Source organism: Vulpes vulpes, chromosome 14 (assembly GCF_048418805.1).
Source record: "Vulpes vulpes isolate BD-2025 chromosome 14, VulVul3, whole genome shotgun sequence".
NCBI lineage: Eukaryota > Metazoa > Chordata > Mammalia > Carnivora > Canidae > Vulpes > Vulpes vulpes.
In genome coordinates this window covers 35,899,779-35,917,784 of record NC_132793.1, presented here as the reverse complement: position 1 = coordinate 35,917,784, position 18,006 = coordinate 35,899,779, and the positions used below count along the sequence as shown (strand labels likewise).

The 18,006-nt window shown below is 40.0% G+C and overlaps 1 protein-coding gene across 1 annotated transcript in view; it reads right to left on the bottom strand.

Annotated features, from left to right (window-relative positions):
- The window catches only part of SLX4IP (SLX4 interacting protein), a 175,590-nt gene that overhangs the window by 58,587 nt on the left and 98,997 nt on the right, over nt 1–18,006 (bottom strand). The window contains 2 exon segments of the mRNA XM_026012280.2: nt 2,396–2,516; nt 6,331–6,420. Coding sequence (XP_025868065.1) covers nt 2,396–2,516; nt 6,331–6,420 — 211 coding nt within the window.

The following is an 18,006-nucleotide window of genomic DNA, read 5'->3' as shown; positions in this document are numbered from 1 at the left end:
TTTATGTATTTATTTGACAGAGAGAGAAAGCACAAGCAGAGGGAATAGTAGGCAAAGGGAGAGGGAGAAGCAGATTCCCCATTGAGCAGGGAGCCTGCCACAGAGCTCGATCCCAGGACTCTGGGATCATGACTTGAGCCAAAAGCAGTTGCTTACCCGAATGAACCACCTAGACACCCCCAACCCTCACATTTATGATTAAAGACTTTTAATAAGGGAGCCAAGACCATTCAATGGGGGAAAGGACAGACTTTACCAACAAATGGTGCTGGAACAACTAAATATCCATATGCAAAAGAATGAAGTTGGACCCTTTCCTTGAAATTAGGATAAATCAAATACCTAACTAAAAGGAGCTAAATCTATAAAACTCTTAAAAGCTTCATGACATTGGATTCAGTAATGATTTCTTGGATACAGCATCAAGTACAGGCAGCAAAATAACAGATGAATTAGCTACATCAAAACATAAAACGCTTGCACATCAAAGGACACTACTGAGAGTAAAAAGGCAACATACAATGGGAAAATATTTTCAGGTCAAATACTTGATAAGGAATTAATATCCAGAATATGTAAAAGAACTCTTACAACTCAAAAACAAAAAACAAGTAACACAATAAAAAATGAGCCAAGGACATAGACATTTCTCCAAAGAAGAAACACAAATGGCCAGTAAGCATATGAAAAAATGGCCAAAAATCACTACAAATGAGGGAAACACAAACTGAAATCACAATAAGATACCACTTCACAACTCAGCATAGCTACTATCAAAACAACAGAAAATAAGTATTGACAAGATTATGGAGAAACTGGGATCCATTCTTGGTGAGAATGTAAAATGGAATAGTCACTGGAAAACAGGATAGCACATTCTTCAAAAAAAAATTAATTAAAATAAATATAACTGGTAATTACCAAATGATGCAGCAATTCCATTTCTAAGTATACACCTAAAGAACTGAAAGCAGGGACTCAAAAAAAAGCAAGGAAATGGAATATTTAGTACTTTTCACTCTGCAATAGAGGAAGCCAGGGGGAAGGCTAATTGAGAATCAGTACTGACCATGCCACCTGCATATCAGAAATGGAAGTTTGAGACCCTTCTCTGTTCCTTCTCCTTTTGTACCAGTTAGAAAATGAGACCAGCCAAGTCTGCTGAGGTACAAAGGATACAAGCTCCTCTGGATTTTCTCAAGATTTGTCCTACAACTAATCAAAATACCAAAAAGCATCATCTAATATAATATTGTATGGACTGAAAAATCCATTTGTTTGAAGCTTTCGGTTTGGGTTAAATTAATCTGTCGGCCCACTTATCAGCTGTGCCCAGGTGAACACTGTAGATTAAGTATGGCTTCAAAGGGGTTACTTAACACAATTCTTCTTCTAAGGGGGTGCTGCATTAGCATTACCCAGTTTACTGCCGTCCAGTCCTGTACACTGAGGATTAAAATGAGGTTGACCTTATCTGTACCACAAAGAGTATTTATGAGACACTGATTTAAAGTTAAAAGAAAATTAAAATCACAACAATGACAGAGTATAAAGAACAACAGGCTGGGAGTCAGAAGAGCTGTGTCTGGAGTCCAGTTCTGCCACCTGTCACCCAGGTATGCTTTTCTTCAACAGGTCACTGAATCTGTGTATCCAGCACTGGGCTATGTAGGGAGGAGTGGGGCGTGTGGGGGAAGACGGCAAATAAACAAGATCATCTCTGTCCTCAAAAAGATGATCTTTGATTTAGGTGAGCTCTTAATCTTTTAGCTCCTCGACATTATCACCTACAACTCAGACATAACCATTCTCAAAGTGTTGTTAGGAAATTGGGTGGGATAGTTCGACCTCAGTGCCCTTCTATTTAGGGCCAGATAACACCTTGCTATGGGGGCTTTTCTGTGCATTGTAGGATATTTAGTGGCATCCTTGGCTTCTACTCTCTAGATGCCAGTAGTTACCAGGATGACAACCAAATGTCCCCTGAGGTACAATCACCCCCAGTTGAGATCCTCTGAAATATGGTGACATATATGAAAGCATTTAAAAAAGCATAGCACCCCAAATCAAGTCAGTATTAATGTAAATCAATTTGTAAGACTACTTGTTAAAAAAAAATCCTTTAAAGTATTCACAAGTTTCCTTAAGAATGTTTTATTTTCTATCTTTATATATTTTGCCTCCCATTAAAAGCCCTCCAGGGCTTTTTTGTTAATTTTCTCTACCCAAACAAAGCATCTTCATTAGAACATGTTTTTTATTTTTTATTTTTATTTTTATTTTTTTTAGAACATGTTTTTTAAATGTATCACTGTACTAATATGACAAAGTCCAACAAAACTGCCATCTCCACAAAGCAGAAATTTTACCCAAAATCAAAGTACTCTGTGCCTACCTTTTAAGGTCAAGGGACTGGATCTTGTGAATTCTGTATTTGATGGCTTGTGTTGTTTACGAACTTCCAAGTACTCATTAACTCTTGAATCGATGGTTTCTTTTAACAGTAAACAGACTTCCTAAAGTAAATTTAAAAATGAGATATATTCTCTATGTAATGCAATGCAAAAAGAGTCAACATCATGCGTATTAAAAAGTCAACACTAAACATTTCAATTTGTTTGCTTTTTTACTTAGCCGTGAAAGCTGAAAAGAATGCTATCTGTGTTCTAGGGTAACATCCCACACGTAAGTTTGCTACTGAGCTTTGTTCAAAAATCATGACGTTGGCTTACTCTGTGAACTGAGAAATTCATTTAATTTCCCTCTGCCTCAGTTTCACATTTCTAAAAGAAAGACAAAAACAGTGAAGTGCCCTGTGTGGCCATGCAAGACTGAGGATGGCAGTGGACGGTTGTTAGGTGGGAGTACCAGGTACAGTGCTATTAGCTCTTCCAATTTATTCAAGAGGAGCCAGCCAGTGATTTCTATGTGAATATTTCTCATTTTTCAAACTTGGTTTAAAATCTTTTTTATCCTAAACACCACTATTCCTTAGTTTCTGGCCTCAGATTTAGAAATCTATTGAAAAAGTAACAGCACTAAGTGATGGGCTGGAAAGAACTGGGAATCAGTAATGTGATTTTCTTCCACGTTCTTGTTGACCATACTCTATATGCCCATTTCCTTTTGTAAAAACTGCACTATATCTGCCAATTAATGGTGAAAATAATTTAACTTCTCATATTTCTCTAAAGTAGATTAATATTTATTAGACAACAGAAACAGATGGTTTTAATTCAACATCAACATACCACATCACTAGCAAATTTCTGGAACTATTGTTTGATGAATCAGTGTTACTTATGAAAAGAAAAAACTCTCAAAGTCCACCACACAACAGGAAAGAAAACTGTCCATCAGAGACATGTAGCCAAGGTAGGGAAAGGAAAAAACATGGCACACCAATTGAAATTCCTTAGCTTAGATTAAGAACTGGTGTGTAAGGACTGGTCATTCTGGTCCGAGTCCCAGACTCTGCAGAAGGCTCAGAGTTGCCAAGGTCAACTCAAACCTGTTTCACTGGTTTATTCAATACCATCTCAGGTTGATCTCTTAGAATCTTCATAAATTAAAACAAGAGCAAAATTTTAAGCAGCTCTGAGGGACAATGATAGCTAAACTTTTATTGCAAATATGTACACTCTTTAGCAGCACCAAAAATCCCTGATTTAATTCACAAATGCGATCTTCTACATAAAATGTAAACACTGGTCTCCTCTCTCTTGCTCTCATTTTGCAGCCCAAAGATGCAGTGCCTTGTGGACTACAGAGATATCCGTTTACAGTTGAGCGTTTTGGCATTGTTCACACAACAGAAAGGCAGCTTTGCCTCATACTGTTGTTTTAACAAAGAATTTTGCTTCACATGCAGGGTTCAACTATGACTGAGCTAGAAAATATGTGAAAGACATACATGGAAACAAAGATTGTTAAAATTTGGCTATAAATACCCTATAAGGCTAGAACTAAAAATAGTATGACAAAAATAAAACAAAGGCCCATACAACACAAACTTTCTCCCTATAGTTACGGGGCTTTCCTTCCATGAGTCAGGTTTGACGAATGGAAGGTAGACCATGGGTGATGTGGTCAAGATACCCTAGTAACTGACCACAGTACACTTAGCAAAGCATTCTTTTCAGAACCAGAGCAGTGCAAGAAAAGACAAATTCCCAGTTATAGTGGAGAGGCAGATAAGAAGACCAAGCTGAATCAATGAGCAAAAAGACATAGATATATATGGTATTTCTAGGCTAATGGGGCTCACACTTGCTTCCTCAAGTTTACAAATAAAACAGTTCAAGTTTGTCTGTTTGGGTACAAAGACTACTCGTGCTGGACTCAAAATAAACCTGGGTTTAATACATGCAATTAGTTCCTTTTTCTGAAAAGGAACTGGACATTCTTGAGACTTTCACTATATAAAGTGATGGCTAAAATGTAATCAAATTGATTGCTCATGAAATCCCAATCATGAAAAGATCTAATATTAAAAAAATATGAAAGCACTGAGACACTGAATACAGACTAGAGTCAGATCCTTTCCTTGACTTTTTTCCTCTCTCTCTCTCTCTCTCTCTCAGAGCAATTTTAATGTCAGTGAACAAACTTTAAAGGAACAACTTGAAGTATAAGCAGCAAACTATCTGCTTTTGCTTTGAGAGGGAAGCTTGGCTCGCTGGCATAACCTGCCCTCTTGCAGCTAACACTGCAGCCAAGCTCTGCAGGTCCAATCGTGCACTGAGCACCTTTGCTAAGTCATGCCTTGCTGCTGGGACGTAGTACTAGGTGGAGCAGCAATAGCTGTGTGTGGCACCCTGGAAAAATCTAGCTTCATGCTTTGGCTAGGAGGTGATTCACATATTCCTAGCCTTATTTTAAAGCCTTCCAAATCGACTGACTCTTGGCAAAACTGACTACATACCAACAAGAAAGTGCTAAGGCTGAGGTGGTAAAGTTGGGAGAGAACAGAGAAGAAGGTGGGCCCAAAACAGTGGATTCCAGAATGCTGTTCCTGTCAGTCAAGTCAGAAGACTTTTGGGGTGAGGTCCCCTCAGGTGAGCATTAGTCACATTGGGGAAACCAAGTATTGGTAAGCCAAAGTTGGAATTCCCTGGAGTCGAGTTGTACTAGGAGAGGCTGGCTTACCAAATATTAAGTCCTAAGGAGGAAAATCCATTTATTAACCTGAACAACAAATCCCATTATACCAAATATTGTGCCTGCCTTCCCCTAGCTGTAGGCCACCAGATATCCTCTACATACTGCCTAACCATGTAATGATTATATTATTACTTTGTGACTGAAAATGTATTCCTTATAAATTTTCTTTGAGGGATTTTTTTGTTTCCAATAATCTTCAAAAGTTAACTGAAAACAGTCACCACAGTAATGGTGGGTTTTTTTTCCCTTTGTTTTGTTGCTACTATCACTAAATTCTTCTCCATACACTACCTTTCTATAAAACTTAACTTTATTTCTAACACTAAAAAGCTATTGTGATGAGTATCATGGAGGATACAAAGCACTATAATACTCTGAAAGTTCTGTGAAAGACAGTGCCTTGCCGTGGTTCTCCCTGCTCTCTAGTACAAGGACATGCAGAAGGAAGCAGAACACGTGAGGAGAGCCAGATGCACTCTCCAGCCTTCTGGCATAGCAGCACTGGGGTGGGATCATGGAAACTGAGGGCTAGGAGTGACTCAGAGGCTGATGGTCCAACTCCTTCATCTGCAGATGAGGAGACTGAGGCCCAGGGAGGTCAAACACCATGTTCCCAGTCACATGACCATCCAGCCGTCCGCTTCCCAGATGGACCACAGTGAGAAGGAACACAGTCCAACAGAGGTACACTCAAAGACTCATGTTAATAAAAGTAGAGTAGACGACAAAAGTGTGGACAATGAGAATTTAAGAATTAAATAAGAATTTGACTTAAAAGTGTGAAAGATTAGCTTTGCATTCACACCATGCCTGTTTCAGGGGCTCAGTCTGTCCTTTACAACTGATTAGATTAAAATCCCTGCTTGCCTAGAACCCCCACTTTAATGTCTTCTTCTGTTTTAACTACAAAGAGCCCATTCCCCAACAACAAAGTGGTAGAAAATGTCTGATTTAAATAAATAATATAGTTTATGAAATATATAGATGTGTCACTTTCTCAGGGGAAAAAAAAGTGGATGTCTGTCATCAGGAATATAACAACTGTTTCCTGAAGGTCAAATATCATTCAATATTTTTTGCTCACTAATGAAAATGAAAGCTGGAAAGAGTTAATATTTCTTCGAGCAGCAGCCACTTGCATTTAAAAAGTGAAAAGTTTTGTGATACCTCTTTCTTATGTTCAGAAAACCAGCTGGTATCTCTGTTTGAACCTTGAGGCAATACGTGAAGATCCACCAGGACAGCAAAATTCCCACACTAAAAAGACATTAATGGCAGAGTTAGCTCACACCCAGCAAACAATGAAAGAAAATCTCACAAATTCCTATGTGGTTGCTCATGATGAAATGGCAACAAAGTTCCCTAGTGGACAGAAAACTTCATATGGGGCAGGGCTACAGGTCATAAGTCTACTAGTTTTTGCAAGTTTAATATTTACAGTAGAAAAGCTAAGGAGAAATATAATTTTCACCATGATAGTAAAGACAAAATATCTATCTCTGGCCACACCATTAAGGGGGATGTTCAAGACATTCAGTGACAGCTGGAAGACTATCAGACATTGAAAGAAGTTAAATGGGTCAGTCCTGGGTAGGCTCCAGAAAAGAAGGGTTCCGTGGATAGTCAGGGGAATTCTTTCTTCTAGGTAGGCAACAACAGATATAAGCTACTGCATTTTTAGACAGACAAAAGGAATGGCTGTGACAGCACATCTTAGAATAGAAATGGAAGTGAGGACAAATGAAAAAGAAACAAGGAGAGGAAGCTAGATGCTAAATGACAGTTAACAAAACTAGTAACTTGGTTTCATTAAAATATGCTATAAAATTGTACAAATCTTGCTTCCTGCCCCTGTACAACAGGGTAGCCAATAACCATGTGTGGCTACTAAGCACATGGAATGTGGCTACTATGATTGAGAAGCTGAATTTTAAACCTCATTTAACTTTAATTTAATTTAAACAGCCATATGTGACCAGCCACTCTGTGGCACAACTACAGATCCTGTAAAATGTGGTTAGCCTTATAAATCCTCACACCTTATGAGTAAAGTAATTTCTGGAGATATATAAATAACTGGATGGGCTAACTCAGAAAGGAATAGAAGACCAAGACTGCAGGTTGGGGATGATCCCAGAGGCCCAAAGGGTCAGTGACAGCCTGTAGGAAAATGTCACTTCTGCACCTCTCTGGCTAAATAGTTTTTTTTTTTCTTTAAAATTCTGTGCTATATTTCAATGATGAAAGGAAAGTAGTTTCAACTAATGATCTGAGAATACCAAATATAAATATGGAAAGAAAATAAAACATGACATTTATATCACACCATACACAAAAATTAATTTGAGATGGATGAGAGACCTACACATAAAAACCAAAGCTATCGGGATCCCTGGGTGGCGCAGCGGTTTGGCGCCTGCCTTTGGCCCAGGGCGTGATCCTGGAGACCCGGGATCGAGTCCCACATCGGGCTCCCAGCGCATGGAGCCTGCTTCTCCCTCTGCCTGTGTCTCTGCCTCTCTCTCTCTGTGTGACTATCATAAATTAAAAAAAAAAAAACAAAACAAAACACATTTAAAAACCAAAGCTATCTTGCCAAACTTAGGGTAGAAAAACTTTCTTAGGACCCAGAAAGCACCAAAGACAGCCAAAAAAAATTTTAAATCGAACTGTCAAAATTTAAAACTTTTGTTCATTAAAAGACACCATTAATAAAATTGATATGTATGTCACATGCTAAGAGAAAATATTCATAAATTCATTTATCTGATATAAAGGACTAGCATCCAAAATAAAGAACTCCTACCAGTTGATATTAAAAAAAAACAAACAACCCAAGCTTGAATAGATACTTCACAAGATAAACAAACAGCTAGTAACACATGAAAAAGTATTCAACATCAGTCATTGGGCAAATGCAAATTAAAACCATCAACTATACATACCTACCAGAATGACTAAAATAAAAAAGACTGACACACCAATGTTGGTAAGGATGTGGAGCAACCCAAACTTTTATACATTGCTAGTGGAAATGCAAAATGGTTTGACCACTTTGGCAAATGGTCAGTTTCCTACAGTTAAACACACAATTTAATTTACTGACTAAGCCAACAATGCCACCTTCCGTATTTACCAAGAGAGATAAAACGTGAACAGAAAGACTTGTATGCAAATGTTTGTAGAAGTTTTATTCACAACAGCTAAGACAGAAGACAACCTAAATCTATCAACAGGAGAATAAACAAAGTGTGGTGCATTGATTCAGTGGAATGCTCCTCACAAAACTACTCATACACTCAACAGGGACTAATTTCCACCTTATGTTGAGCAAAAGAAGCCAGGCTAAAAGAATACATATTGTATGATTCCACTTATATAACGTTCTAGAACAGCAAAACTAAATCTGTGATCAAAGCAATCAGACAGCGATTACTTAGGGAGGAACTGATTAAGAACAGGGACAGAGGAACTTTGTGTGGTGATGGGAATGTTCTATATCTTGGTGGGGTATATGCTGAAGATCAGTTCACTTCAGAGTATATAAATTATACATCACTAATAAATAATTTTTAAAGGCTGTGTTTGTGTAAAAGCACATGCATATTTACTGACATATATAAAATGTATTGTGTCTCTGAAAATATATAGGTATTTTGGGGAAGACCAAAGTGAAGTTCACTAGGTAAAAAAATCATGAAATATGATGAAAGAGAGTTTCCTATAATGTCAAACAGTACAATGTGACCTACTGAAGTGCAGTATACTGTGTTACAATCAGTACTTTATTTTAAAGAAAGAGAATCAAAAGTAGTTATTTGAATAGAATAAAAAATATCAATGTGTCACAGTGTAAGGTCAAGTCTTGTTTTGTGAAACTTATATATGAGTATAATGAATTATGATGAAAAGCCTATTTCTTACTGTGGACTTGAGGTCAAAACTGTTTGAAAATTATACTCAAGCATACAGTTATTTTATGCTTCTTCACAATGCTAATTACAGATTTAACCTTTAAGGAGTATGCTGCCACCAGGCGGAGGTCATATGCCACAACTACATGATCTTAGCCGGGGTTATTAACCTTTTGTGTGCCATGGATCTCTTTGGGCAGCTGTGCAGTTGATGAAATCTGCTCAGAATGTTTAAAAATGTATGAAACACAATGCGCAAGACTAAAAATAAAACCAACTTGACTGAAGTACAATTATCCAAATTAAAAAATTTTTTGCGTGTGATTTAGTAATGTATGTACTTGTTTATTAAGGCACTGGCTCTTACACAGTGGTAGATCTAATAACTACCATAATTTCAAAGTAGTGGTAAGCACAGATGATATCTTCAGATATGTGCCACAATTATAATATGAAAAGAGCTATAATTCTAAAGGTGACATATACTGTAAATACCACTGTGTTTTAAATACTCAACTTATGGGGCACCTAGGTGGCACTCGAGTCTTGGTCATGGTCTCGGGGTCATGAGATCACCTCCCTGGTTGGGCTCCATGCTCAGCATGGAGTCTGCCTGAGATTCTCTCTCTCCCTCTCCTGTACCCTCAGCTCCTGCATGCTGCACACTCTCTCTAAAGTAAATATATCTTTAAAATAAATAAACACTTAACTTATAATAAAAAAATTGATTAGAATTTGGTTTAAATAAAGATGTAATTTCTGTTCCAATCCAAGCTCACTGATCCTCTGAATTCCATCCCAGACCTGTGGAGGCTCCACAGATGGCAGAACAAGAGCCTCTCCAAAGCAATGGGATATGCCTTACACACATCCTACTGAGTTCCCTACAAGTGTTTCATCTTGACTCCTCAAACCAAGTTCTCTACTATTCCTTCTTCATTAGCAAAAATATCTTTTAAAATAGTTTTTTTTAAAAGTGATGCTTGAACATTCTGAATTGATACTATATAATAGCTTTCTAAAGAATTAAATAGCAATTTGATATTTTCTCATCATTTTGTAACTTTGATCACAAATAACCTAGTGTAAGTTTGATTATAAACAGACTGATTAGAATGTCTTTTCTTTTCTTTTCTTTTCCTTTTTTTTTTAATAAACCATGGAATCTTACTCTGGTGTTCAAACTTTCCTGGGATTTCAGCCAGACTCTGCCACCGAGCACGCGTGCAGTGCCCCCCCACCCCCCGCCCAGCAGCGTTCTCCTTTTGCAGCCAGCAGTTCTGAATTATCCAGCAAGAACTCTCTCAAACTCCCACACTAAGCACAAGTATTTTGCCTTTCAAAAGTTCCCTGCTCTCAAAGCTTTGTTGCTTAGCTCCTATGAGTGAAGAGACATCGGGGCTCTTAACTGCTGCCAGAAGCATAGCCTTCACTTTCCTTAATTAGGAGGAGGTCATTTCATCTCTCAACAGATAAACTCTCCAGCTTTCTTCAGAAAGGAGGAACATGCTAACCATCACTTCTTTCTTAGGCCAGAGCTGCTCATTTTAGACAGGCCAAGTTATGTCTTTAGTAGACCAAAGGTTACTAGAAAAAGCTTTGCATCCATGCCCTGGTTTGTGAGTCAACAGACCAGGGTCTGATCCACCATCTATCTAGCTCCCTCCACCCAGAGATTTCAGCCAAAAGCCTGGGAGTCAACTCTTACTCCTCCTTTTCCCTAACCCTCCACCATTAGTCATCAAGTTTTGTCGATTTTACTTCTAAAAGAGCTAAACACACCATCTCTTATTCTGCAGCTCATATCACCTCCCACTTGGAATATGATGGCTACTTCTCCTTGTGTCTCATGAACTCTCAATGCCCCTATCAGAGCAATTTCTAACATACGGACTGTTTCTGCCCTCCACTTTTTTTTAGGATTTTATTTATTTATTCATGGGAGACACAGAGGAAGAGAGGCACTGACATAGACAGAGGGAGAAGCAGGCTCCCTGTAGGGAGCCCGATGCGGGCTCAATCCCAGGACCCTGGGATCACAACCTGAGCCAAAGACATGCTCAACCACTGAACCACTCAGGTGCCCCTCAGCCCTCTGCTTCTAATGCACCTCAATGCTCCTGTGTTTAGTGAATTTTTATGCGTTCTCGAACCCTAGCAAGGGCATGGACATCTCTGTGGAGCTTTTCTGAACAGTCTGTCACTTCCTTTTCTGGATCAGGCATATGTTACACACCCTTATTTATTCCTGCACTAATGGCTGGTATATGTACGGGTAGCCCCTGCTAGGTTTTTAGCTCCTTGGTACAGACAAGGTCCCAATCTCATTCGACTCTACACTGCAGCAATTAACATAGGACCAGCTCACAATAAGTGCTTAATATGTGTGTATTTGTGTGTGTGTGTAGATAGTTTTAATCTTCAGCGTGACCATCCTGGCCTTGCCCTCCAGCATCCGGGCCACCACTGCTCTTAATAATCTTTCTCAAGGAGAAGGAAACAAGGCAAATGCTTAACATTTAATAGAAGGAATAAAGGAATGAATGAAAAAGGCAAGATAAATTGGGCTCTGAATTTTGGGCAAACCACAGCCTTATGTACAAAGGGAGGGCACTGAGCCCATGTCGGGGACAAGGTGTTCCAATTCAGCCCAGGACACTGATGCATTATAGAACAACTCCATCCCTCCTTATTCTAGAGCAGCAACAACTGCATCATCACCAGTAGCAATCAGTCATTTTCTATAGTTTGAAAAAAGGTAATAAATAATACAAGGATCCTACAATTACCTCACCCTAAACTCACTACCAGGGGTGGAAGATCTCATCTTCTATTTTTACCTTATGTGTAAAAGAAAGGTGGAAATGCTAACCCTTCTCACACATGTAGGTATTTCAGAATCAGGCTCAGAACAGTGAGATATGTGTATATTCTCGCTCTCCCATTCATCCATTCAACACCTGTGAGTTTTCTAGAGGCACTGGCTAGAACTTGAGGCAGCAACAGAGCACTGCAGTAAGTGTAATCACAGCATCCACCCAAAGACCAGAGGTGGCCAGGCCACCACTCTGTCTGAGGGAGGCCAGGGATGATGGATATGACTTCTCAGCTCAGTCCTGAGGAAGAAGGCAAGAGGTAGAGAAAGAAAAACAAATGGCATCCACACAGGGAAAAAGGCCTGAATAGATTGGCATGCTCTGGGGACGAAAAAAAGAGTCCAATAAGCAGGAACAGAGCAATGTCAGCAGATGAGGCCAACAGGGCAGGTCAAGGGGGAACCAGAAGACCTGTAGGCTGCAGAGCTCTCTCAGGTAGGTGTGGCACACATGAGCTGGCAGAGAGAAATCATGGAACCATGAAGAATGGGTTTAGAGCCACCCCAAAAGCCCAACTAAGAGACGGTGGAAGTTGATGGGTGAAGACAAAAGGGTAGATTTGAGAGAAACTCAAGAGAAAGAAGAGGATGTGGTTGGGTGTAGGAGGAGGAAGAACAAAGATGATGTCCTATGCATGTGAGTAGTTTCAACCATGCCCGTGGGTCTGTCCACAGGCAGCTTGTCCAGATGGATCTGCTCTGTCACTGGCATTTTATACTCACCTGTAATCAAGGATTTAAGGCAAGCTGGGTTAACAAGGCAAAGATTAAAAATAGAGGAAATAAGAAAAACAAAGGTCGAAACATAAAATGAAGCTGATGGTAGGTCTGCACAAAATTCCCACCACTGTCAGAGGTCTCTGCAATACTTGGCTCTGAGTTTGCTAGTTTCCAATGTCAAAAAACAAAAGCCAGAGTCCAAAAGATGAGAATGAATCAGTATTGAGGATAAGTCAATATTCCTAAATATTAAATCTAGAAAGACATTTCTTTTGAATGTTTTCATGAGAAAACAAAAACAAAAAAACATGGCAATTCTCTTCTTGGAGTATCAACTTTACTAAAAGGTTTTAAGGAACATATTAAATATTTTCATATCAAAATAAAGTGCCTGTATGTTACAACATGAAATTTAAAAGTCATGTGGTCTTTAAAGAAAAAGCATAGTTTACAGAGTACCTATGTTCTAAGCATTGGGTTAATAAGCTTTACCGATAGTATTCAATTTAATCCTCACTACTAGCCTATAAAAGAACACAACTGTTACTCACATTTTATAGGTAAGGAAGTGGAATCTGAGAAAGTAAGGACTAGTTCCAATATTATACAGTCAGTTAAGTGACAGACCCAGGAATCAAATCCAAATCTGACTCTAAAAGCCCACTGCCATGCATTACTTTGAATAAAACATCCTCTCTGCAGAAGGCCACTGAGGACTTTCTTCCAGAAGCCATGTGGAGGCACAGTTAAGGCTGCCTAGCCTGAAACCTACCCCACTATAGCTATTCCCTCTAGGGTGGGCACTGATAGCCGTATCTATCCATTACTGCCAGGGGACTGAACCAAGGATTCCAGAGTCACTCAGCTCCCTTCCCTAAGCAGAATGACTCACTCTGTGCTAGAAGAGCACTAAAAGTTCAGATGCTGAAGTTGCCAAAGTGGGATGCCATCTTAGGATAAGAGGGCAATGTAATAGCAAGAGCCGCATTGCAGAAGGACTGGGGTGGGAAGGCCGGTTAGGGAGAAGGCAGGAGCAAAAAGAGAAGGGAAAGAATGCAGCAGAGCACTAGGGCAATAAATCATACTGAAGGTGAGGCAGTGGGGAGGGAGGGCAGGAACAATGGTCCCTGGACAGTAACAATCCTTACCCAGAGTTAAAGCAGAAGAAAAGTCAGCACAAATCTTTTGTTGATTTAACCCCCTTGGCCTGCTCCTTATTACAATACTCGCCCAAGGAATCCAAGCTTGGAGTTTACATTCAAGAAAAGCAAGCAGCGTACCTTTAGAATGGCATATCCAATAAACCAGCAGACAGGTAAGGGGAGGAGAGAATAAAGAGCCTTTCCATTGGGATATACTGTATCCTTAATCTAACTGGGAAAACTTAAGCATGAACAAATGCTCAATAATAATAGTTAAAATTCATTGAGCATAAAGTATACGCCAGATACTGTGTGAAGCCCTGTCTGTACATTATTGCATTTGATTCTCATGACACCCAGAGAGTCATAAATGATTACCAGTCAGTGTTCTGGAAACACTGAGAAACTTAAGAGCTCTACTCTCTTTTACTTTCAGAAGATCCCTGGTGATCACGGCTAGGTTTTGTTTGGTGTGGTGCCTTGCCAACCTGGCAATCCTTGTCAGGCCAGGTAGAAGGAACACTATGATCTTAGTAACAGAATTAGGCACAGCCTGAATTCAAGAACACAGCACACAGAGAAGGCCTGAAGAAAGCCCTCTGATGACAAACAGAAGGGCCTAGTGCAGGAAATCCAAGACCACGAATCTCTTCTGATGAAGTCCCAGTTTTGGAGGGGTGAACTACCTCCCTTCTCGAGGTGTCAGTTTCCCTGTGTGTAAAATGAAGGGCCACAACTAAGATCTCCTTCAAGGTGCCTTCCACTTTAAGGTCCCACCTCCTGGTTGTGTTTCCGTTTACAACCATTGTTTGGATTCTATTTGCACACATGTGCCCTGATGTATAGATTATGAAAGAGCCATGCTGAGTCTGGTGCACTGTCTCATCCTGCATCAGTTCACTATGGGCCACACAAGCGCAATAGGAAAAATCCTAGCAACCAATGAGTCTTTCCCCTGAGCATTCTCTGACATCCTTCAGGCAGGAATAAGCTCCTGTTTGCTGCCACAGCACTTTATTCATGATTCCGCTGTGGAATCACCACAGGCTGTAAACATATGGCTGCATACATCCACTTCCCATGGGCTGCCTTCTGTTCCCCTTGGGTGATCACTGCCCCAAACTGGGCCTGGCACAGAGAGAACAGTGGAGAGTGTTAAATGAATTTGAAAAAATACATCAATGATAAAAATTACTTTAAGTGTCTGCTTTATTCTCTGCCTCGGAGGGATTACCTCTCTCTTAACTGCACCCTGTCTTCAGAATAAGAAACACCAGAGAATCAATCTTACGGTTTACAACTAAGGTTGCCTCATTTATGAACATATTGTCACCCCAGAAAACAGGCAGCAATGCCCACTCCTCCGTGCCACGCAATTATTTTACCACCTTCCAATCAGGCAGAACGATCTGCAAAACCCTGGTTGACCGTGTGAATTCAAACCCATTAAAGGGTTTGTGTGGGGGCTTCCTTGGTTGCTAATAGATGACTAGTCCTTTGAGCTCAAGTTTTACAGGCTGAAAGGGATGCAGGGGAGGAGGTGACCTGTCTCAAGTGAAAAGGAATCAGAAGGGGAGGGAGTTTCTCTCTCCTGACTGGTGTCTGTTATGGGGCCTCTGGCTACAGATCAGGGATGTACACCTTACCAGTCACTTGTTTGTTTTTCTTAACAGATTTACTGTTACAGCTGGGGAAGAAGCAAGTCAAAAAAGAATGAGAAAGAACACAGAAAAGCAGAGCTAATGGGTTTGATGACAAGGAGGGAAAAACAATAAGGGACTGATAAGACAATTTATCTTTCGTAAATTGTCTCTGGTCCCCTACTAAGAAAGAGTTGGGGGTTTTGACTTAGAGTGCTCAGAAAGTGGCTCACAGTCTTTCTGGGTGAAATTTGGGAATGGAAGTAAAGCTCTGCTGGGAATAAAGCAAAGGGCAACTAAGGTGGTATATATTATAAAACGATGCTTAAATTGAACATACGCCATTGGCACCTTTAGGTAGCATTCGAGGCTGAATCACAGACTCAAACCCACCGTCACAGGAAGAATGCAGTTAGCAATAAGCCCTCAGCCACTCCTTTGGAATGGTAAGGACTGACTTCACTTCTTTAGACACTTTCCCTGATGATTTTCCAGAACTTATTCTTTCAAATGTAACCAGGAGGCAATGTATTCTTCAGAGGACTGGCCTGCGGTGTGTACGAAGCCTGTGCAGAAACGAGGAGCACAATGACTGGGGCCAGGACAGACCTGACTTTAAATCCCTGCCCTGAACCTCAATTCTCCCAGGCCAGAGGAAGTTCCAGCAATGCAATGGGGACAGCAATGAGAAAGACCTTATGGCGGTGTCTGAACATGAAATGTGGGCATGCAGGTGCAAAGCTGTAGCACAGCGCCAGCCATACCAAGAGTTCAATGGGTTGTTTTAGGGTTTCCCCCCACTCCAAAGGTAGAATTTGCCTCAAATTCCAGGGCATATTCAATGAACTCTGAACTGGCAGTTCCAAAAGATTTACAAACAGGGCACAGGTTTCCATCTATTCCTACTAAGAGCTAATAAATGCCTCATAATTCCTTCATTCGGTTTTATTTGGGCTACACACTGCTTCTTAGAAGAACAACAGATGGCTTGTATCGTGGCAGATTACAAAGCAAAAGTATGAATTCTCCTCTTGCATATTTACACAACAGAGAACATGAAATGAAAAGATAATCTGAAATAAGTTATTATGCATTTTTCTATAGGGAACTTGCCTTGAAAGCACTGTAAGTGGCTAGAAAGACAAGCAAGTTCATAGTTAGCAACATTCAGGCCATCGGGATTGTGTTCAGGACCAATTACTGCCAACCACTTAGCAATTTGAAAATGGAATTTGATAAACAATAGGGGTTTGGTCCCTACAAATTCCCCTCAATTTTATTTAGCATATGTGTTATCAAGAAACTTTGGAATGTGAGTTTGATTTTGAACTTTCTAAAAATTAACATCTTAGAAAATACTTTTTTCATATCCCTGAAGAATCTTGATGTTCTTCTGCGTCAAGAAGAATAAAAGCAGTGTAGCCTCTGAGTTAAAGAAACTTGAGACCAATTATAAATGAATCAGAATGAAAAAAAAGAAGGAAAAACAGAAATTCTGTAAATATTCCTCTACTGATCAATGCCCAGAATTAGTGGATTGTTCTAAAGGGTCATCAGTCCTGGAGGGAAATTCCTTGAAAGAGGAAGAGAGATACAGGATAGGCAGCACAATTTTCCAACTTCCTTAGTGTGGGGGACAATTTTTGATGATACTCTGGTGAATCTGAGTGACTTAGAGGAATTCTGTTTATTTGGTTAACTGTAAAATAATTTTAGGAATCCTTCACATCAGTATGTTTTCTCTGGAATCCTCTCATCTACTTTCAGATATAATAGGACTTGCCAGGTAAAGTTACAAGGCACTCTCTGTTCAATCTAGGTGCCATTTCATTTTTTGTGGAGTACAAATATCGTGCACATATTTGTTGATTGATATGTTGATAAAGGGGGCTACGTTTGCTCTTCTAAACTAGGTCCGAGTAAGCAGTGCTTCCAACGCCAACTTAAAGAGGCAAAGATAAGGCTATATGTAACCTTTACAGGAGGGCAAAAAAAAAAAAAAAAAAAAAAAAAGCAAGTATAGGGCTGCAAACCAAAACACAACCTCAGGGTGAGGACTTCCTGAGGCCTATGACACAAAAGGCTTCCACTTCAGCACGGCTGCAGGGTTACCAGAGCTTCAGAGACCCAACCAAGTCACGCGAAAGCCTCATCTCTGCCGTTAGCCATACTTATTCTCCTGGTTCTGCTAGCTCAGGAAAGGAATCTGTGTGCACAATGCTGAGGATATTTACCCACTGGAGCCTAGAAAGAGAGCCCGGGCTCTCAAAGTACTAGGAGCATCAGCACCTCCTGGAGCTGGGACCCCTGGGTGGCTCAGTAGAACATCTGCCTTTGGCTTGGGGCGTGATCCCAGGATCCAGGATGGAGTCCCGCACTGGGTTCCTGCAGGGAGCCTGCTTCTCCCTCTGCCTCTGTCTCTCTCTCTGTCTCTAATGAATAAATAAAATCTTCAAAAAAAAAAAAAAAAAAAAAAAGAATCTCCCGGAGCTTGTCTGCTATACAAATTAAGACCTACCCAACTTTAGGGATACCCTGTGTTTAACAAGTTT